We start from the raw sequence: 22,994 nt of genomic DNA on the forward strand, positions 1-22,994 counted from the left end.
AGATGACAGATTTAAACAAGTACGATATATGGAAAATATTAGTAAGAGAGGACTTTCTATTCAAAAATGGTTTTTGAAAATCTGTTTCTATTGAGTGTAATTTTTTTATGAAATCAATTTCTCATTTATTAATGGATTAATAATTCACTTTGAAAAATTGATTTAAATGTTTTTATTTTTAAACTATTAAACCAATTACTTTAATTTTGTTTGAATAAATAAAATCATTTTGAAAAATGAATTCACAAATGGATGATTTATTATACAATTCATAATTTAAGCACAGAATTCTTTGTTTCAATGCATGTGGCCTTGTGGTCCTCTATAACTGGCTCCCAGTAAAACTTTTAAAACTTTCACACAGGATGCGTAAATTCCCACATTAAAAATATTTTCGGACTTACCTATTCTTACACAGTGGATGCGTAATTCCACAGGACAAATTTGTGGCATTTATTCTTTCAAACCGAGCTAGATTTTTCTGATGTTTTGGATCCAAATAAACAGATTTGTCCAAACAGACCACTGCATTTGTCATCGTTCAGTCACGCCATTGTACTGAATATGCAACGACACAGAAATAGTAAAATAAACTCCACACTTTGTGTCCATCGATAAAGAAAAAGTTTGACAGTTTAAAGAAATTCAGACAAAGGGGAGACAAACATTCAGACACAGGTTAAGTTTTCACAATAACAGATTTATTGCTGAATAAATGTCACAATGAAGCTGCAATACAAAAATAAAACAAATGAAAATCGACTTCACATCAGTTACCTGTTCATCAGGTGCATTCCTCTACCTCACCTGTACAACATGAAACTAATCGTCTAACACTGACCTGATCACCTGACATGATAACGTCAGGTTACCTGTCCAAACTTTTAATCCTTTAATCAGTTGTCAGTGGTTACCATGACATCATTTACATAAACTGTACATAAAACCAATTGAACGCAGATTTAGTTTCCGTAACCTTTGACCCCAAATGTTTTAAAGTAAACCTGCAGAAATTGATACAACTCCAGTTATGTTCATAACAATGCTGACAGTCAGCTGTCAGTCATACTGCAAATTTCAGTCCTTTATTGTGGATGAATGCCCACACAGCCAGAAAAATTACTTACTGACATAAAGAAAGAGGGCATGCTGGGAAAAACTGAGAAAACAGACAAAAAACAAAAACAAAAACACCTGTTATTAGTTTTAGCCTTGCCCCCTCCTCTATTTGTGCCCCTTGCTGGTCTTGAAGGAGACCTGCAGGACTTTGTCCCCCAGGCGGTACCCGTTCAGGCTGTGGATCGCCATGGCAGCTTCCTCGTAGTTTGCCATTGTAACAAAGCCAAAGCCTTTGCACTTATTGGTGTTAAAATCTCGGATCACTTTCACATTCAAGACTGCACCGAACGGGCCAAACATCTGCCACAGCATGGCCTCGTCAGCTTCCTGGCCCAGGTTGTAGATGAAGATGCACCAACCAGAGGATGAGCTCCCCGAGGCCCCACCCCCTCCGCTCATGTGGTCGGTGCTCATTGGAGAAAACCTGGACACACGAAGTATTAGACAGCTGCAGATTAACTGATTCTCATCGAACAGTAACAAACATCTAAGTCAATTAGCTGCTGGATCTCGGGACAAGGTAGGTTAGAGTACTCAGACTACAGTAATCAGGTTATTCTGAGCAGGTCAGCATACCGGAACCTTTGTGCCTGGTGATGGACAGGCCCCCCAAAGCGTCGTGATTGGCCGTGGTACATCTGTGACATCATCTGGGAGTTCCTGGCCTGGTTGGGATTGGCAGCAAACTTGACCGTGATTGGCTCAGCGCTGCCGGGAGGCGTGTGTCCGTTCAGGTGTTTGACAGCGTCATCGGCCTCGGCCCTCTTATCAAAGCGGATGAAGGCCACGCCACGTGACAGACCTAAACAGCCAACCAGAACAGAATTTTTTCAGTTCCAAACATCACAAGCCATCACATGACCCTGAGCTTACTGAGCGCGTGCGGTACCTGAAGCCTGGTCCACTAACACTCTAGAATTGATGATGCGACCGTAGTGCGAGAACATGTCCTCCACGTCCTGCTGACTGAGAGTCCGTGGCAAACCACTGATATACAGGTTCGCATCTTTGATGGCGTCCGAACTCGGCCGTGCAAATGAAACCTGCGGGGAAGTGACAGGAAGTAAGTCAGCTGATCATCTTTACAAAATAATTGTCACAGAAAACAAACTGTGATGAAAATAAAAAATACAGTTACATTGAGTTCAAATAAAATCCAGATTTAAATTTTTAAATATTCAATAAAAATAAATAAAAATCCACAATTTTTCCAAACAACAAAACAAAACACAAAATAAAAGCATCCAAACAGGCTCTGATCACCAAAATAAAAGCATTAATATCATTAATGTCTGAAAGTAAAAGGTGCAGTACGTTGTCTCACTGAATTGAAGAAATTCACAGATTCAGTGTTGACACGTGTCGGTGCGAAAACAATAAAAACAAAACAGCAGAGTTTGAAAATACCTTCATCCATCAGACAGGTGAGAGTGCCCTCTACTGTCCGGGGAACATAACACATCAGTTGAGACAGGAAAAACAAAGAGCACCTGTGGCACGTTACCTTGATAGTTTTAGACTGTAGCCTCAGGCCATTGAGGGTACTGATAGCCCTCTCTGCATCACTAGGGTTAACAAAGTTAACAAAGCCGTAACCTAAACTGTGGCCTAGAGAAACACAAAGGAAAACAACAAAATAAAAAACAAAAGCGTCTGTTACAGCTGCTACACAGTCCGAGAGAAACAAACACAGAGTTCAAACTAAGTACAGAGATCCATACAGTCAATTGGAAAACATCAGTTTTCTGAACAAACCGAGAAAACCTGCCGCCACCCACCACGCTGCCTGACCGCCGCGCACCTACCACGTTTTAGCTCTCAAAACAGTTAGCCAATGTACCTTGCAGTGTCACCTATTTAAAAAAAATTAAAAAAAATTAAAAAAATCAACTTTGGAAAAAAACTCACTACAAACAAAGAAGTTAAAGGTCATCTCTCCTGTTACACTTCAACACAAGTTAGTTCTCACAGAAAATAAAGTGATGAAAATAAAAACTGCACTTACATCGAGTTGAAATAAAATACAGATTAAATGTTTAAATATTCAATATAAATATTAATTTATTTTTTATCTGAAAAGGTAAGATCTCACCTGATTTGGCCAGTTCAGGTAAGATCTGTCCATGGAAGTAAATAATTTATCTTCGTCAGTGAATGAGGTTAAAGATGACTCACTGGTGATATATTACTTTGGCATGAGGGTGGTTAGCCACATGATGATGATGATCAAACCGTCGGCACAAATCATCTGCACATGGTTGTATTGAACGCACGACGACCTGACGATTACACGCTGGCAGGATGCAATCCTGCATCACCCCACATGACTGTTGAAAACGACTGTTTTCTCGACTTGTTCAGAACAAAAAAAATCTTCAAATATTTTTAAAGTTTTACAAACAGCCTGAAAAAAAAAATCAAACAGGTGAAAATACTTTTTAAAACAAACAAACAAAATAAAACCCCACAAAAAATAAAAAACAAAACACCTTTATCAGAGGCTGGACGAAAAAAATTCAACCAAAACTTTCATTCTTTGCTCAGGCACTGACATGCTCGCCATTTGCTCGCCATTTGCTCGCCAATCAAAGTTATTCTGTTTCTGCTGTAGGGCAGAAGACCTGAAAACCTGCAACCAAGCCACGTGTCATCTGAAGACATTCATCACCAGACGGCCGTCGCCTCAAAATGTAATTACAAAGTTTCAAATTCTTATAAAATAAAAAACAAGAAGTTCAGTTAGTGTCAACATATTCTTGCCACACCTCTTTTCTAAATCATTCTTTAATTTGTTTTGAATCATTCAGTAAATAACTTTTTATTTACTTTGTTCGCCCAGCCCTGATGTAACCAATCAGCATTAAGTACCTGTTAGACACTTTGATGTCATTAAACCTGGTGTGAAAAAAAATGAAGATTACAACAACAAAAATATCCAAATTGTTTTATGACAAAAAAAAAAAAAAAAAAAAAAAAAAAAAGAGAGAGAGAAAAATCACAAAATTCACCTAAAAAAAAGAAGAACAAAAAAACAGAGTTAAAACCCCCCCAAAACAAACAAAATCAGCTGATCGTCTTGAAACCCCCCAAAAAACAACAGTGAACAGGAAATACTGCAAACAGTACTATAACGACTATGTACTGATACTACAACTACTGCAAAATACAGCTGTGACCTACTTCGCAGTATAAGGAGTACAAAGTACAATGAAGCATGAACAAGTACACGTGTTAATGCTGAAATACATTTACTTCAAGTACTGAAATAAAACATATTCACAGTAAAACTTATAATGCTTCAAAAGTAATCTGGTATTTGTCTTTAGTAAAATTATCATCATTAGTCGTAAGCAAAGTAATACCACAGTACTACTGTGTGTAACAGTACCCCAGTAATACCATAGTACTACTAGAGCTGGGCGATAGAACGATAACGATATGTATCGCGATATAACTTTGACTCGATAGAGAAATTAAGCTATCGCGATAGACCTCGCCGCTCTTGTCCTCAAGAAAAAAGAAAAAAAAAAAAGAAGGTCAGCCAATCCAAATTAAGTAGCGCAGAGCCGAACCAATCACAGCCGCAGCATCACGTCGCGTGACTTGTAACGTACAGCACAAGTGCCAAGCCGCACGTGTGTTTGTTTGGGAAGCAGCCAGCGGGTAATTGAGCCAGTGCGTAATGGAGGAAATGAGTGTGCCGACTAGAAAAATCAACCGAGCGTGACCGAAGAGAAAACAGATGATGGTTTCAATGCCGGAGAGATTGTCGAACGGAAGAGCCATAGAAGTTCCGTAGTGTGAAGGTATTTCGGCTATTTCAAGTCTGACAAAAAACAGAGTAGCGTGCACTGTAAATTGTGCCGAAAGCAAGTCTGGAAATACAATAAACTGGTGCATGCGTCACACTGTGCGCCACGTTATTGTTTCGGTGAAATGAATTTCTACAATACTGTTACTGTTAATTCTACTCTCTGCAGTGTTTAAATGCTTACATATACACACAGTTACTGTCCCTCCACACATACGACTCGGTTCTGCTTCTATGCCCCAGCTTTGTTTACTTTTTCCCACCGAGGCTTCTAGACTTCTGATTGGCCAACATTTCGGCACGGTTAGGAATCTAGCGCCACCTGCTGCTTTGGCATTTTCATAGCAGCGTTTTCCTTCATTTCTGCCTTTATGTGTGGACGGGATTATTTTTTAAAACGAAAACGGAAAATCTCCGTTTTCAAAAATACCCGTGCACGTGTGGACGTAGCCTCAGTCTCTGACTGGAAGCGCTAATTCGTCATTCGGCTTTTGTCAGACTAAAGTAACTGTTAAAACTGTTTGAAAAGCTCAGCTATACAACAAGGAGAGATTGAGAATTTCCTTTTAGTTCTCAGTTTATTTGATATTGACAAAAGTTAGTCAGTTTTGTCTGTTCTTCTGTAAAACAAACTAAGATTTATTTTTAGAATTAATATTTTGTTTCTAAGTGGAATTGACAATTTAGTCTGTTTTGTTTGTTCTATTTTGAAACTTAAACGCTTTAACAGCTGCCTTTTGTGTAGTTTGCAATATTTGCCTTTATTTATCTGAAAAAGTCTCATGTTCCTTAAGTACATCTACCCTGTTGAACTTATTATGGGAAATAAATATTTAAATAAAAACAAGCTGCTGATTATTTCACATTTTACTTGTGAGCAACGGCACATTTAAATCTTACAAATATAGTTATTTGGCTTATATCGTGATAGATATCGTTATCGCCTGAAATGAAAAAAACATATCGTGATATGAAAAAATCTCATATCGCCCAGCTCTAAGTACTACCTGAATAATACTGCAGTACGATTGGGGAGCTCAGCACCTGCTGCAGTCCAGGTACTCAGAAGTACTACAGTGATTCTACTGTAGTACTGCAGTAGTGGTACTAACAGTGATACTGCAGCAGCACTTCAGTAGTACTGTATTAGTGGTACTTCAGCACTACATTAGCAGTACTTTCATCGTTACCTGCCACTTTGTCGCGGATGAGCTTGGCAGACTCGACCTCGCCGACGCTGCTGAAGAGGCTGCGTAGCTCGTCCTGGCTCATGCTCTGCGGCAGGTAGTTCACAATCAGGTTCGTGCGTGCGTCTTCGTCCTCCATCATCTGCTCGCCGTACCCGTTATCGTACAGCTCCTGAGGTCATTACATCATCACCATCATCACTTTCACTAAAGTCAAAAAGATGCCAGAATAAAGGAAGTGAACAGATTCAGCCAATCAAAGCGTAGCACTCACATTTCCAGCAGCTCCTTTAGCGGCGAGCGAAGCGTCTCTGACATCACCCTGAGAGTTCTGAACCTCACACACCTGAAACACACACACCACACACACCTGTCATAAACATGCACTAATCCCCAGGCCCTGATTCAGGAATTGGGTTCAGCTAAAACTCTGAGTTTGTTAACCCTGAGATAAGATAGACTTGGGTTTCTGTTCCAGAAAGAGAGCCACCAGGGTAAAGAATTTTGGAAACTAAACTTTGGGTAACCTCTGACAGGTGTTCCCTCTGACTCCTCCCCTCCTCCTGGACCTGAATTAGCTGAGTGACCCTTGCTTTCATAAAGTCACAGCTATTAAGTCAGTCCAACCAACCACTCATCAATATATCAGCACAGAGACAGCTATTCCATCAATGACAGATTACAACTTAGAATCAAATCTCTAGTGACAGTATGAGTGTAATACGATTACAGTTATTGTAGAATCACCGTTTACATGACATCGATCAGCGATCAATCGTCAGGCTCAGTGATGGATTTTAGTGACAATAAGGCTGAAACGACTTTCAGATCCAAACTGAACTAAATGTGTTTAAAGTGACATTTTATAAGCAGACAGTCTGACTGTAGTCTGATTACATTTCATGCTGACATAGGTTCACAGATTCAGATTCTGTCATTTGGGATGGGTGACACTCATCTACTAATTGGAAGGTTAGTGGTTCTGCTGCAGTTTGCAGGCCAAAGTGTCCTTGAGCAAGACACCGAAGCCTGAGCTGCTCTATGATGCGTTTATCGGTGCGTGAAGGCGAAACAGAAAGCAGTCAGGTATATTAAAAAGTGTTCGTATGAATGTTCAAAGTCTGAAAATCGCCTGAAAAAGTCTCACCGACTTGACCCAGAACCAGATCACCCAAAGGAATCATAGGCTCCGGTTTTCAGATAAGCTCTGAATTCTCTTTGCGATTACATTTGTAGTACAAAGCCAGATTGCCGACTTAGCAAGCTTAAGCTCAGAGTTCTGTGCCACAAAGGTGGCATTCTTTGTACCTGTGAGATCACCGTGGTAATGCGTGCCGATCACATGGTCAGGAGCAGGTTTAAATCTGATGGAACTGCCTTGTTTTCACCGATTCTGTCATTTACGGTCTGAGTCAGCGAGACTGAGATCCTCTACTCATCGTTTTATTTGTAAAACCTGTTCAATGGCCTCTGGGTGACATCATGGCCGAAACCCAGGTGTGAAGTCACATGATGCATATGTTCAGCTGCTGATGTAGAAAATGCAGAAACAGTTTGATGTTTGGTCCTCGTGCTATCATTTTGTTAAGCTGGTTAACTGAAAGAAAGCTTGAATTTGTTGAACCCGCTTCACAGCACAGCCTCTGAACAGGTTAAAAACACTTGATCACTACTGATCCACTCACCTTCAGGTACCTGATGTGTCCTCGTCTTTGCGCCATGGAAATGATTCAGGAAGTTAACTGCGTCTGGGAAAAATAGCAAAAGCAGCTGATTATTGATCATTGCTTATCATTTGCAAGCTACTCGATAAACTGAAGGTGATCAGAATTCAATCTGTTTCAATCAGGAAACCCAAACCAGTAACTCTCTGATGATGGGTCCCCAGTTTAGCTCATTTCACTCTGTATTATCTTATGTTCCTGTTGCTACAGTAGCATTATTGATTGAGAAGCACCTGTGAAGTCCGGGTGTTCTCTGTGGATCAATGTGCAGATGTTGATTCCAGATCCCAAAACGTTGATTATGTTCATCTGGACGTGTTCAGTGGGAGAAACATTTCATCACCATCCAGGTGACTTCTTCAGTCTCAGCTGACTGCAGGTTTCCAACCTTATAAACAGTACATTTGCACAACAACGGAAGCTAACCTACTGAATAAACAATGGAGTCATGCAGTCAGCTGAAAGTCACCTACATGAGGATGAAATGTTTCTCCCATCGGAAAAGCCACATCAAGATTAACAGAATCAACCTTTTGGGAATTACTTACCTGGATGATTGAGCATGCATCAAGACATTGATTCCAGATGTTTCTCGGCCTGTTTGACTCACCTGCAGCTTTCTATAAGATGACATCTGACCCCAAACGCTGCCAATCAGAATGACGTCTGAGAATGTCATCAACATTTCTAACCAACCAAAGAGCTCTAGAACTACATTTACCTGCCTGACACCCCGAGAACCGTCTAACCGCTGAAGCACCGCCCACAGGTCCAGGTGAACACATTAACTTAATGGATTAACACATATTTACTTAATCACTAACTTAATTACAGAGATCGCTGGCGTTTCTCAGAAAAACCCGTAGGTTTCCAGTTCCGGTCCAGTTCGCGTTACAGTCGGGTCTCACATGTGGATAGGTAAGCAGGTAAAGTGGGTAAAATAAAAGCGCGCACTTTGAGGCCGCGGAGCTGCTAGCATTAGCCGCTGTTAGCACCGCGGACACACCACGAGGCTACTCGGCCACTCGCACCTTGGCACTCAAAGACGTCACCGTTCTTACCTGTGGGAGTGCGGACAGGTGATCCGGTGTGATTGGGTCAGATTTCGATCCGCAGTTGGAAGATGAGATGATCTGTCGATCCTAACAAGCACGTTCACTACTGCACACAAAGAACCAACTGCCGCCCAGTGAAGTATCGCGAGATCTCCCCCTGTCCTTCTTCCTCTTCTTCTTCTGTAAAATAGGACTGTGCTCCTTATTTGCCCCCTGCTGGAGTCATTGGGAAAACACGAAAATCAAATCAGAAGTTTTGTTTTGATTTTACTGAAGAACTTTATTTATAAAATAGAACCAACAACACGTGTACCAGAAAACTAAACATGACATCACCCAAACATTAACATCCAGCTGTAAAACATCTGTCTGCTCAGAATGAGATGGTCAACTCCCGCAAATGTTGTACCTTTTATATTGTAAGGAAAAGACCCTACAATAATAAAAAGAAAACAGCAAAACCCCCAACAATCACATGACCCCCTTATGAGCAAGAACTCTGTTGACAGTGGGAGGGGGAAAAAAAAACCTTTTACAGTTTTTCACAGTTATTTACACACAATTTCTTGTACTTCAGACACAATGACTACAACATGTATCTGATGCACCAACCCCCTGAACCAATCCTGCTAAACTACAAACACAATTTCTGCTTTACACTCAAATTGCAGTTTTAAAACACACTTTTTTTTAACACACTACATGCAATTCTCTGCATTTGGCACAATTTTCATGAAGAAAATCTTTGTTTTCACAAGAAACACACTTTCATTCAAAATGGTAAGCTCAGTTGCCCTACTTTTCCTACTAACTCATCACATGAAGGGCTCTAGACTGCGACCAATTTGGTCGCAAAATTTTTCAACTTAAAAAATCCTAGGTCGCACAGGTGCGACCAACTGTTTGAGTGGGAAAAAAAAAAGAAAGAAGAAAAAGAAAAGCCCCCACAACTCTGACAGTCTCCGTGTGGTCAAAACAGACACACATTATGCCCCTATTGTGGTCTAAACCAGAGGCGGAGCCAGACATTTGAAACACCCAGGGCTTAGCTCTAAAGGGTAGTATGCATGTGGGATTTTTTTTTTTTTTTTTTTGGGGGGGGGGGGGGGGGTTTAGAAATGACTGATTAATTGGCTCTGTTTTGAGTTTTGTTCAAAAAAGAATGACTTCATATAGGGAAAAATATATATCACGTATGCAGGACACCTTAAACTAGTTTTTTAATTAAGCAGCAAGGCAGAACAAAGGTGGGGCTGTATTAAGACACAAGGACTAAACCCCAATTCAACCAGACCCAGAACTGATCCGGAATTAAAACAGGACTACAACAGTTCAAAATCAGGACTGATGACTTAACCAAGACAGAACCAGAATCAGAACTAGATGATAGTAGCACTAAAAATCATCATAGACCTGCACTACACTTATTTTTTTAATTCTACCAAAGTACACTATTTAGATTGAGAAAAGTTTATATAATTATTTAGCCTTGTTGTGCAAACAAGCCTGCATAACTTAATAAATGTAGAATTTGAAAAATAGTAAACCTAAAAAGAAACACTAGGTACGAGATACATGAGTACCTATGATACGGTGATACTTTTGGTAAACAACCATTTGACTAACATGTGTGTCTCACCTGCTCTTGTTCATCTCTGTTCTGTCCTCATTCTCCATCTCCCTCTCTGTTCCTCTCTCTCCCTCTTTGTGCTGACAATCATCAAATATACAGTTGAAACCAGATATTTACATACTCTTCAGATCAAAACACAAATACTTTTTTATTTGTAACATCAAATCAGACTAAATGTTTATTTTTTTTAGATTGATAAATATATCATTTATCAATAACATATTTGTTAGCTTTAAGAGTAAAGAGAGAAACTATCTGTATTTCTTAATTGTAAATGGCACCAAATTGTATTCAAAATTGAGCCACACTTATGGAGCTCCACGATTCTTTTCCTGGTGTTTTGGTTGATAAATTTAGGGCTGGGTATTGTCACTGATTTCTAGAATCGATTCAATTCCGATTCACAAGGTCCCGAATCGATTCGATCCACGATTCGATTTAATTCGATTTGATTCAATTCAATTCAATTTGAATCTGGGAAATTTTGACAGTCAGAAAAAGGAAGCTGACACACGCAAGACTTTATCAAAGGTGTGAGCATCACAGCAGATGCCTTTGTGTCAAAGTAGCTGAGGATAAAACACAGAAAAACATGAAGGCGATTTTCCTGGCCTGGATTTTATAAAAATATTCTGCAGTACATCAAAAACGAAAGAAAACCATTAATCAACACATGAACATTACCTCTGACGTTACAGCGGTTTTATTAGAGACACGGCTAAGCGTTTTGCATAATTTAAAAAAGTTTAAATTTGTTCAGTATTGAACGGCAGAAATTAGGTTTTCTTTTCGGAAGTATATAAAAAAAAACTTAAAAAAACGTCGGCCGACAGCGCTGTAAACAACGGTAGACTTGTGCGTAACAAGCAAGCGAATAATGAAGAAAACAGATTTTTAGACGGGAAACTGTTCTTGAAGTACAGAGAGAGAGGGAGAGAGAGAGAGAGAGAGAGAGAGAGCTGTGCATCGTGGTTGAAGCAAAACAGTAAAAGTAAGAGTGAATCCATGACGATGTTTATGTGAAGCGTAGTTTGGATCTTCTTTTGCTGCTGGTTCGGTCAATATTGTTTGGAGAGACATCAAACTAACAGCTGTAGAATCAGCGCATAAAGGGCGTGAACACAAAGCGCGGACAGATCAGAATCAGCGAGCTGTCGGCTTTCAGCCCGACCGTGAGAAAGGCCACATCTAACTGATTTGAACCGCGGGTTGTGCTGTGTGTTTAAGTCTTTGTGCAGAATCTGTGTTCCTGCTCTCATTTATTGTCTTAGCTGTTTGGTGGTTGTTGAAATTTTGTGAGATTTCACCAGAGATTCTGGCATTTCGGGCAAAATAAATTTATATTAAAAAATCGATTCAGGATTTTAATGAATCGATTTTACATTATCCAAGCCAGAATCGATTTTAATCGATAAATCGATTATAAAAACCCACCCCTAGTTGATATCTCTTAATTTTTCCATTTCAAAGAAACAGGCTCTGTTTTGCCTTTTATGCATCCACAGCTGTGCCACCAATTTACTCACGTGGACTCTACTAACCTATCAGAAGCTTCTTCAGCTCAGAATGGAATTGTCTGGAGTTTTCTTATTAATTAACAATAAACTTAGTGTACATGTACTCCTAAATTTGATGAAAGTGATAAAAAATAGGAAGCTCTGTCTCTCTTTATTCTGACATTTAACTAATTCAAAAGATATTTCAATATTTATTTATCCAAAACAAAACAAGTTTACTCTAAATTGATGTTGTACAGTAAAAAAATGTTCTTGTGTTTTCCATAAAGTGTATGTAAATATCTGGTTTCAACTGTGAATATACTGCTGTGTATTGAAGTTCCTCTTGTTTTGCATAGGAATATACTCTACAACATACAAAGCATAATATATAAAATACTACCAGAGTTTTTTCTTTGAAAGAAGCTTCTTATGTCCATTCTTGTATATCAGTGCATTACTGAAACCGATTTATTTAGCCGTGGAGGGTAACAACTGAAAATATGAAATAGACACACATGTAAGCATAGCTGGACTGGCCAGCGGCCCACCGGGCATTTGCCCGGTGGGCCGCTGGCGATTTTTTGTTTTTATGGGCCGATGGATATTTATTTATTTATTTATTTTTTTTAGGAAGGGTATATATAATGAAAGGTGTTGGATTGGCCAATTGGTCATGATCGACTCTGGGCTGGACCAATTACAGCCGAGGAGGCTGGATGCACCCTCCCCCTTGTTTAGCAATCACGTGATTTTCGCGCATTGCATGCCGGGAACTCGTGGCAAAACAATCCAAGTACCGCATCAAATGCAAGCATTTGCAGCACCGCAAGACGTTCATTCTCCGGTTCCAATACCTTCTTTTTTTTTCTTTGCCGCACAAAAAAGGAATGTACAAAACAAAAGGAGAACAATGCCGGTCCGTACAAAGACAGACTCGACGAAAAGACAAAGAAAAGATACGAGGAAAAAATCAAAGGAGTGAAAGGGTCAGACCCTTACGAGCACACAGAGTGGACAAAAGACGTCAGTGTGCTGCCCACTTTCACCACGCTCAGATTTATAATTACACGGTTCTTGGAGTGAGTGCATACACTCATGAAGTTTAGTAACTTCAGGTCACTGCAACAAGCCCAGGTACAGTTTACCGACGGATGGGTGCAGGACCTTGAAATGCACCGTGTAGGACGAAAGACTATTGTACGTATCATAAGTTTACCAGTCTCACAAATCGTCTTCATAAATACACATTCATTAACAGTTTATTAATAGGACCTTTGAGCTCAACGGTAATTAATTAGTAGTGGAAATAATTTCTGGTAGTGTAACAGTGTTTGTGGTATTATTCCACTTGCCACAAATATCAGTGTAATGGGGAAACAGCGCCCCCCCGCTCTCAGTGTGGCTGGTTAGGTGAGGCTGGCTGCAGTAATCGCTGCCAGTCTGCCGTAGCCATACGAGAGGTGAGTTGTATTGTTCCGCACACAATATAGCTAAGTAGTACAGACACATAAAACATGTTTGATTAGCTGACGAGCACCGAGTGTAATAAGTGCTTAGTGGACACATGTCCAACACCAGTTTTATGTACTTTTCATTTGTTTATTACAGTTTTTTACAGACGCTAGGACACATTTCTCAATACTTAGGTCACGTTTGCAAAACTCCTCACACAGTGAGCACAACAGAAGTCTATGTGGGCTAAACTGAGGACCAGTTATCATTGTTTTGGCACAAAATGCATTCAATGACTACATCTCTCAAATTACATGAATCATCTTCTCACTCAGACACAACAACTGCCAAAAACCTTTGTACGGACAGGACATTTTGCATGTGCTTACATACTGTTTTCAAAACTGTTAAACTCATGGTCAAAACAATAACACAATGCAAAACTTGAAAAGACAGCAAAATCCAACGGCAATATTTTATTGAAACATATTTTAAATCTAACAATGCAGTTTAACCAGCCACAGCTGATTCTCATTGTGGATGAACATCTACACAGTTGTTACTCCTTCAATTTTTCAACTCCTTCAATTCTGGCATGCCAGAAGATTCTTTCCTAGGTGTGTTGCCCTAGATGACATAAGATGTGATGTGGATGAGAACCTGTGGCCAAATGGAGAAGACCGAGTAGATTAGCATTACTATTGTATGTGTATCAGTGGATGGTGTGTATACGAATTCTTGTATTTTGGGATTACTTAGTGCAAAAAAATAAAAATACATAAACATAAATACATGATGTCTGATTCATTCCAGTAACATATATTGAAATTATAAACAGAGATGTGTCCTTGTTTTACACAGGAAAACACTGTGTAATGCTACATGTTGTTAGTGTTTTTTAGGTCATTGTTTTGTGGGTGACAAAGTGTGTTTGTCGGCTGTCAACCTTTGCTAGTGTTCTGGAAGAATGAGTTTATTTGAGACCTGAATACAGTGTTTTGGTAGTTGTAGTGCATTTTGAATGTGGAATGAACTGCTTTGCCAAGCTGAGGGTCAGTTAGGAGAATTGTGTGAAGAGTTTTGCAAAAGTGACCTAAGTATTGAGAAATGTGTCCTAGCGTCTGTAAAAAACTGTAATGTGTGAAACTGTATGCTAAAGCGGAATGCTAATGAGATGTTCTGCCGTAGTGTGCTGTGCGGAGTGGTGTGTGGCGAGCCTGTGCACTGATAATACACCGTTGTTTCCATTCAGGTACATAATTTGTTGTTGCTGTTATTTTATTGTATATTAGAAATTGTAATATTGCTGCAGTAATCGCTGCCAGTCTGCCGTAGCCATACGAGAGTGTGCTGTGCGGAGTGGTGTATGGCGAGCTTGTGCACTGATAATACACCGTTGTTTCCATTCAGGAAATAAAGTGGCAACGATCGATCAGAGACTCCTTGTCTTTTTAAAAACACTACACAACGCAGAGTCGAGGAGTCTGTTTGGGCCGAACTGTTGCAGCGGGATGAAGCAGAAACCGGTTACAGTAGCATTACAGAAATGTAGCAGTGACAGTAATATTGTATGTTGTAATCGCAATGGACAATAAGTGATACAAAACAACTGTTTTATCCTGTGAATAAAAGTATATGTTTTTGTCAATGTACCATGGTAATAACAGAAGCGAAAAACAATATTGTGTCAGGACAATTTACTATTTATGCACAATAAATAAAGGAGCATAGCGCGACAATTTCTGTTCAGCGCCAGACTTGCTTGTAACCTATATCACCAATTATGTTAAGAAAAATGACGTATTAACTACTAAAAAACTCTGACCTTTGTGGGAATGCTTGGAGCAGACTAACATGTGAGCTGGAGTGTTCTGAGACGTTATATTTGGTATATCCAGACCATCCGTCGGCTCTTACTTCGGAAACATGGCTTAAAAAATTTCTCTTCAACGACGTAATCCGATAAAAAAAAAAAAAACGATCTCTTTACCCGTCGGCTTCCCGTGGCTGTCATGCGACCGGCTATTGAAGTTAATAATACAACAGCTTCTTGCCATTTTTTGGGTTTCTTTTTATCGCTGTGTAACTGAGTTCAATTGAAAGCCTGCGTGCGCTAGTACCTCTTGCCACAAGTTCCCAGAATCCTTTGCGGTTTTATCCCTGAATGACGTCACATTTTCAATCTTTATCCTGGTGGGCCGGTCTCTAGTCAAAATGCCCGGGCCGATTTTTTGTCCCAGTCCAGCCTTGCATGTAAGCTAAGACTCTCTAAAGAAACAGCATTGTTGTTGTTCGGCTTTTCATTTTGCCATTTGTTGATTCACTTGAAGAGCAAGTAACGTAATATGGGTCAAGCGATCAGTTTGATATCAATCTTTCGTGATACACCGTCATATTTACATTATTTGTACGGTACGAATGATTTGTTTTGGTACCTGGTCAAACTTAAGCTCTCCTTAGTATGGCTGGCTCCGTTTCTCCAACAGCGCACTCAGAGGCAGCAGCTGCCCCGCCCTCTCACTCAGTCCTTAGTGCCTGAGCTCGGATCATACCAATATCAGGGGGAATTCACACACAGTCGTAAATTCCCACAGTGTGCACTATGTGCTTCGAATATTGTGTGTACTTTTTGTTTTATACAGATGTCAGCCAGGCATCTAACTATGAAAAAATTACACTCCAAAAGACCCCGGGCTTCTGACAAAACAACCCGGGCTTAAGCCCAGTAAGCCACCCCCACGCTCCGCCCCTGGTCTAAACCAATCAGAGCTAGTCAAGGGCAGGACCTCTCTGATTGGCCATGGTCCAGTTGAACGTGCAGGTGGATAGAGAGAGGTGAGTTGCTTGAATAAAACGATAAAGCTCACAAAACTATTTCAACAACCACCAAACAGGAAATAAAACTTCAGTTACTTTTGACACAAAGGCATCTGCTGTGATGCTCACACCTCTGATGAAGTCTCACATGTATCAGTACTGATAAGTGATCAGAATTATAATATGTCTGACTGTCAAAATTGGATCAAATCAGGACCTCGTGAATCGGAATCAAATGGATTATAGAAATCAGTGACGATACCCAGCCCTAGTGAGCAGTCTAGGCCTGACAGAAGTGGATTTAGCTGTGGGTAATAAGAAAAGATGAAAAGAACTATTGATAACTTTTTTGTTAAGTTAAGGCCTGATCCGTCTGAAATTCATAGCCAGTCCTCTGACACGGAGCTATCAATCTCTGAACCCTGAAATAGCACAGTGTACCCAGAAAACACATTATATGATGGAATAAATGCACTGCCCAAATGGATAAAAACCTTTCACACATAATTGCAATTAAGAAATCAGAGCTATATAAAAGGGCAACAGGTGAACTCTTCTGTTTTGGAGGAATGGATGCTAACCAGAGGAGTGAGACTAAGAGGAGGAGGACAAGGACGATGAAGGCCAAGGAACGTAATCTCCGATGAGCTCAAAGCCACTTTGGTTGGCCATGTGGTCAACCATGGTCTAACAATAAGGGAGGCAAAGTGTACAGCCAAATTTGATCAGGTGCACTGTAGCATCCATCATCCGGACTTTCTGAAGTGAGAATAGGTAAGAAATCTTACAGTACTCAATGAGTACTTTACTGTAGCACAGTATTGCCTGTGGACTGTTCTGTAGAATGTGAAAGTAAAGTATGTGTCATGTATTTGGGAAATGTATTCCTATATTATATTCCTACATAGTAGGCCTATTCATAGTATTTTACAGTATACTATTTGTATTGCAGAGCTGAAAGCTTACCAACACGAGGTGGTCGGGAACGTCTTCTGTCTCCTGAACAGGAGAATGAAATCATTAACATGCTTCTAGAAAATAATGCCATAACAGCACAGCAAATACAAAGAAAAATAATAAAAGACAACAACATGTTTCAAAATACTGATAAGGTCAGCTTATCAACACTGGAACGTGTCCTCAGAAATAATCTGAGGATGAACCAGCTCTACAGGGTGTCATTTGAACGCAATTCAGAAAGAGTCAATGAATTGCAATACATGTGGAAGTAAGTCCCATACAATCCCACAATTAATGCATACTCTCAACAGTATATAAATTACAGTACTGTACATACGCATACTCTGATTATGCTTCACAATAGTGACCACTCCAAGTCTGTATTACGTATCATGTTTGTTTCAGAGTTGGTAACTGGTTCACTGTCCACCCACACTTTTTAGTTGTTTATCTCCCTCCATATTCTCCATTCCTCAAGCCCATTATAAGGAATCTTTTTCTGCCTGGAGATGGAAAGTGTATGACCGAAATCCACACACACATATACCCCTTCCCAAGCTATGGAAGATGCATGTGAAGATATAGCAGTTGATGCTATTCATGGCTGGATTCGCCATGCTTGGCAATATTTGCCCTGCTGATCAACCAGGGCAAACATTGCTTGTGATATGGATAAGGTGCTGTTTTCATTCAAATTCCGGTGCTTTCATTCTATTTTTTTTGTTTTCATTCAAATTCCGTTGTTTTCATTCAAATTACGTTCTTTTCATTCAAATTCCGTTGTATTCATTCTAATTCCGTTGTTTTCATTCAAATTCTGTTGTTTTCATTCAAATTCTGTTGCTTTTATTCAAATTCTGTTCATTTCATTCAAATTCCATTGTTTTCATTCAAAATCTGTTGTTTACTTTCAAAATCTGTTGTTTTCATTCAAGTTCTGTTCTTTTCATTCAAATTCTATTGTTTGTTCTCAAATTCTTTTCTTTTCATTCTAATTCTGTTGCTTTCATTCAAATACTGTTCTTTTCATTCAAATTCTGTTCTTTTCATTCAAATTCGATTCTTCTTATTCTAATTCCGTTCTTTTCATTTTAATTACGTTTTGTTCATTCAAATTCCGGTGCTTTCATTCTATTTTATTTGTTTTCATTCAAATTACGTTCTTTTCATTCAAATTACGTTGTTTTAATTCTAATTCCGTTCTTTTCATTCAAATTCTCTTCTTTTCATTCTAAATCCGTTGTTTTCATTCTAATGCTGTTGTTTTCATTCAAATTCTGTTCTTCTCATTCTAATTCTACTCTTTTTATTCAAATTCTTTTGTTGTCATTCAAATGCTGTTCTTCTCATTCTAATTCTTTTCTTTTCATTTTAATTCCGTTGTTTTCATTCAAATTCCGGTGCTTTCATTCTATTTTTTGTTTTCATTCAAATTCTGTTGTTTTCATTCAAATTCTGTTGTTTTTATTCAAATGCTGTTCTTCTCATTCTAATTCTACTCTTTTTATTGAAATTCTGTAGTTTTCATTCAAATACTGTTCTTTTCATTTTAATTCCATTGTTTTCATTCAAATTCCCGTGCTTTCAATCTAACCCTTTTGTTTTCATTCAAATGCTGTTCTTTTCATTCTAATTCCATTCTTTGATTCTGTTCTTTTCATTCAAATTCTTTTCTTTTCATTCTAATTCTGTTGTTTTCATTCAAATTCTGTTGTTTTTATTCTAATTCCGTTGTTTACATTCAAATTCTGTTGTTTTTATTCAAATGCTGTTCTTCTCATTCTAATTCTACTCTTTTTATTCAAATTCTTTTGTTTTCATTCAAATTCTGTTCTTCTCATTCTAATTCTTTTCTTTTCATTTTAATTCCGTTGTTTTCATTCAAATTCCGGTGCTTTCATTCTATTTTTTTCTCTTTTCATTCAAATTCCATTCTTTTCCTTTAAATTCCATTGTTTTCATTCAAAATCTGTTCTTTTCATTCACATTCCATTGTTTTCATTCAAATTCTATTGTTTGTTCTCAAATTCTGTTCTTTTCATTTTAATTCCGTTGTTTTCATTCAAATTCCGGTGCTTTCATTCTAATTTTTTTTGTTTTCATTCAAATTCCATTGTTTTCATTCTAATTCCATTGTTTTCATTCAAATTCTCTTCTTTTCATTCTAATTCCGTTGTTTTCATTCAAATTCTGTTGTTTTTATTCAAATTCTCTTCTTTTCATTCTAATTCCGTTGTTTTCATTCAAATTCTGTTGTTTTTATTCAAATGCTGTTCTTTTATTTTTAATTCCGTTGTTTTCATTCAAATTCCCGTGCTTTCAATCTAACCCTTTTGTTTTCATTCAAATTGCGTTCTTTTCATTCAAATCCCATTCTTTGATTCTGTTCTTTTCATTCAAATTCCATTCTTTTCCTTGAAATTCCGTTGCTTTCATTCAAATTCTGTTCTTTTCATTCAAATTCTTTTCTTTTCATTCTAATTCTGTTGTTTTCATTCAAATTCTGTTCTTTTCATTTTAATTCCGTTGTTTTCATTCAAATTCCCGTGCTTTCAATCTAACCCTTTTGTTTTCATTCAAATTCTGTTCTTTTCATTCAAATTCTTTTCTTTTCATTCTAATTCTGTTCTTTTCATTCAAATTCTTTTCTTTTCATTCTAATTCTGTTGTTTTCATTCAAATTCTGTTGTTTTTATTCTAATTCCGTTGTTTACATTCAAATTCTGTTGTTTTTATTCAAATGCTGTTCTTCTCATTCTAATTCTACTCTTTTTATTCAAATTCTTTTGTTTTCATTCAAATTCTGTTCTTTTCATTCAAATTCTTTTCTTTTCATTCTAATTCTGTTGTTTTCATTCAAATTCTGTTCTTTTCATTTTAATTCCGTTGTTTTCATTCAAATTCCCGTGCTTTCAATCTAACCCTTTTGTTTTCATTCAAATTCTGTTCTTTTCATTCAAATTCTTTTCTTTTCATTCTAATTCTGTTCTTTTCATTCAAATTCTTTTCTTTTCTTTTCATTCTAATTCTGTTGTTTTCATTCAAATTCTGTTGTTTTTATTCTAATTCCGTTGTTTACATTCAAATTCTGTTGTTTTTATTCAAATGCTGTTCTTCTCATTCTAATTCTACTCTTTTTATTCAAATTCTTTTGTTTTCATTCAAATTCTGTTCTTCTCATTCTAATTCTTTTCTTTTCATTTTAATTCCGTTGTTTTCATTCAAATTCCGGTGCTTTCATTCTATTTTTTTTGTTTTCATTCAAATTCCATTGTTTTCATTCTAATTCCGTTGTTTTCATTCAAATTCTGTTGTTTTTATTCAAATGCTGTTCTTTTATTTTTAATTCCGTTGTTTTCATTCAAATTCCCGTGCTTTCATTCTAATTCCTTTGTTTTCATTCAAATTAGGTTCTTTTCATTCTAATTCCGTTGTTTTCATTCAAATTCCCGTGCTTTCATTCTAATTCTTTTGTTTTCATTCAAATGGCGTTCTTTTCATTGAAATTCCATTCTTTTGATTCTAATTCTGTTGTTTTCATTCAAATTCTGTTGTTTTCATTCAAATTCTGTTGTTTTCATTCTAATTCTGTTCTTTTCATTCTAATTCCGTTGTTTTCATTCAAACGTTGTTGTTTTTATTCAAATGCTGTTCTTCTCATTCTAATTCTTTTCATTTCATTTTAATTCCGTTGTTTTCATTCAAATTCCCGTGCTTTCATTCTAATGCTTTTGTTTTCATTCAAATTGCGTTCTTTTCATTCAAATTCCATTCTTTTGATTCTAATTCTGTTGTTTTCATTCAAATTCTGTTGTTTTCATTCAAATTCTCTTCTTTTCATTCTAATTCCGTTGTTTTCATTCAAATTCTGTTGTTTTCATTCAAATTCTGTTATTTTCATTCAAATGCTGTTCTTCTCATTCTAATTCTTTTGTTTTCATTTCAATTCTGTTGTTTTCATTAAAATTCCCGTGCTTTCATTCTAATTCTTTTGTTTTCATTTAAATTCCATTCTTTTCCTTTAAATTATGTTGCTTTCATTCAAATTCTGTTCTTTTCATTCAAATTCTGTTCTTTTCATTCTAATTCCGTTGTTTTCATTCAAACGTTGTTGTTTTTATTCAAATGCTGTTCTTCTCATTCTAATTCTTTTCATTTCATTTTAATTCCGTTGTTTTCATTCAAATTCCCGTGCTTTCATTCTAATGCTTTTGTTTTCATTCAAATTGCGTTCTTTTCATTCAAATTCCATTCTTTTGATTCTAATTCTGTTGTTTTCATTCAAATTCTGTTGTTTTCATTCAAATTCTCTTCTTTTCATTCTAATTCCGTTGTTTTCATTCAAATTCTGTTGTTTTTATTCAAATGCAGTTCTTCTCATTCTAATTCTACTCTTTTCATTTTAATTCCGTTGTTTTCATTCAAATTCCCGTGCTTTCAATCTAACCCTTTTGTTTTCATTCAAATTACATTCTTTTGATTCCAATTCTTTTGTTTTCATTCAAATTCTGTTCTTTTCATTCAAATGTCATTCTTTTCCTTTAAATTCTGTTGCTTTCATTCAAATTCTGTTCTTTTAATTCAAATTCTATTGTTTGTTCTCAAATTGTGTTCTTTTCATTCTAATTCTTTTGTTTTCATTTAAAATCTTAAAATTCAAATTCAATTCTTCTCATTCTAATTCTGTTCTTTTCATTTTAATTCCGGTGCTTTCATTCTATTTTTTTTGTTTTCATTCAAATTACGTTCTTTTCATTCAAATTCCGTTGTTTTCATTCAAATTCCGTTGTTTTCATTCTAATTCCGTTGTTTTCATTCAAATTCTCTTCTTTTCATTCTAATTCCGTTGTTTTCATTCAAATTCTGTTGTTTTTATTCAAATGCAGTTCTTCTCATTCTAATTCTACTCTTTTCATTTTAATTCCGTTGTTTTCATTCAAATACTGTTCTTTTCATTCAAATTCTGTAGTTTTCATTCAAATACTGTTCTTTTCATTCAAATTCTGTAGTTTTCATTCAAATACTGTTCTTTTCATTTTAATTCCGTTGTTTTCATTCAAATTCCCGTGCTTTCAATCTAACCCTTTTGTTTTCATTCAAATTGCGTTCTTTTCATTCAAATTCCATTCTTTTGATTCTAATTCTTTTTTTCATTCAAATTCTGTTCTTTTCATTTAAATTCCATTCTTTTCCTTTAAATTCCGTTGCTTTCATTCAAATACTGTTCTTTCCATTCAAATTCTGTTCTTTTCATTCTAATTCTTTTGTTTTCATTCAAAATCTGTCCTTTTCATTCACATTCGATTCTTCTCATTCTATTTCTGTTCTTTTCATTTTAATTCCGTTGTTTTCATTCAAATTCTGTTGTTTTTATTCCATTTCTTTTTTAAGGAGCCGTTCGCAACTCTACTAACTAACCTTATGAATAAAATAAAGTTCACTACCAGTAACATCATAGCACCCACCCAGCTGTACTGTATAAAAACTCTGTCAAGCTGGCTAGAACGCAGTACGAGTTATTGTAACTGACGGTAAAAAGTCAGCACAACGAAAATAAACTCCACCTAAACTTGGTATATATCTGACCCAGATAGACTGCAGGTCATAACTTCTTACCTGAAGTTCAGTTCACCTGACACTCGGACCGGCGGCTGCCTCGGGTCTCTCCTCCTGCCTCACCTTCCCTCATCCACCTGCTGGCCTCTGTGGAAGCCCCACCATAGACACCACCAAACAA

General features: G+C 37.3%; 1 protein-coding gene and 1 long non-coding RNA gene across 3 annotated transcripts; both read right to left on the minus strand.

Annotated features, from left to right (window-relative positions):
* Window positions 1–679: 679 nt before the first annotated feature.
* LOC101472753 (ELAV-like protein 1) lies at window positions 680–9,063 on the minus strand. 2 transcript variants are annotated; one of them, XM_012920772.3, is made up of 8 exons: window positions 8,903–9,063; window positions 7,803–7,865; window positions 6,392–6,463; window positions 6,121–6,289; window positions 2,624–2,727; window positions 2,009–2,162; window positions 1,696–1,921; window positions 680–1,543 (listed from the first exon to the last, which is right to left on the minus strand). In XM_012920772.3, the coding sequence occupies exons 2-8, from the start codon at window positions 7,836–7,838 to the stop codon at window positions 1,225–1,227; spliced, it is 1,080 nt and encodes a 359-aa protein (XP_012776226.1). In that variant the 5' UTR covers window positions 7,839–7,865; window positions 8,903–9,063; the 3' UTR covers window positions 680–1,224. The 2 variants fall into 2 exon arrangements, with proteins under 2 accessions (XP_012776226.1, XP_012776227.1); XM_012920773.3 differs by lacking the exon at window positions 6,392–6,463 and having other exon boundaries at window positions 6,121–6,324; window positions 8,903–9,057.
* Window positions 9,064–13,466: 4,403 nt separating this feature from the next.
* On the minus strand, window positions 13,467–22,911 carry LOC143415161 (uncharacterized). The gene is made up of 3 exons (XR_013095789.1): window positions 22,874–22,911; window positions 17,264–17,296; window positions 13,467–14,140 (listed from the first exon to the last, which is right to left on the minus strand). It is a non-coding gene; the product is annotated as an uncharacterized LOC143415161 (long non-coding RNA).
* Window positions 22,912–22,994: the final 83 nt, after the last annotated feature.

The sequence above is a fragment of the Maylandia zebra genome, linkage group LG23, assembly GCF_041146795.1.
Source record: "Maylandia zebra isolate NMK-2024a linkage group LG23, Mzebra_GT3a, whole genome shotgun sequence".
NCBI classification, from domain to species: Eukaryota; Metazoa; Chordata; class Actinopteri; order Cichliformes; family Cichlidae; genus Maylandia; species Maylandia zebra.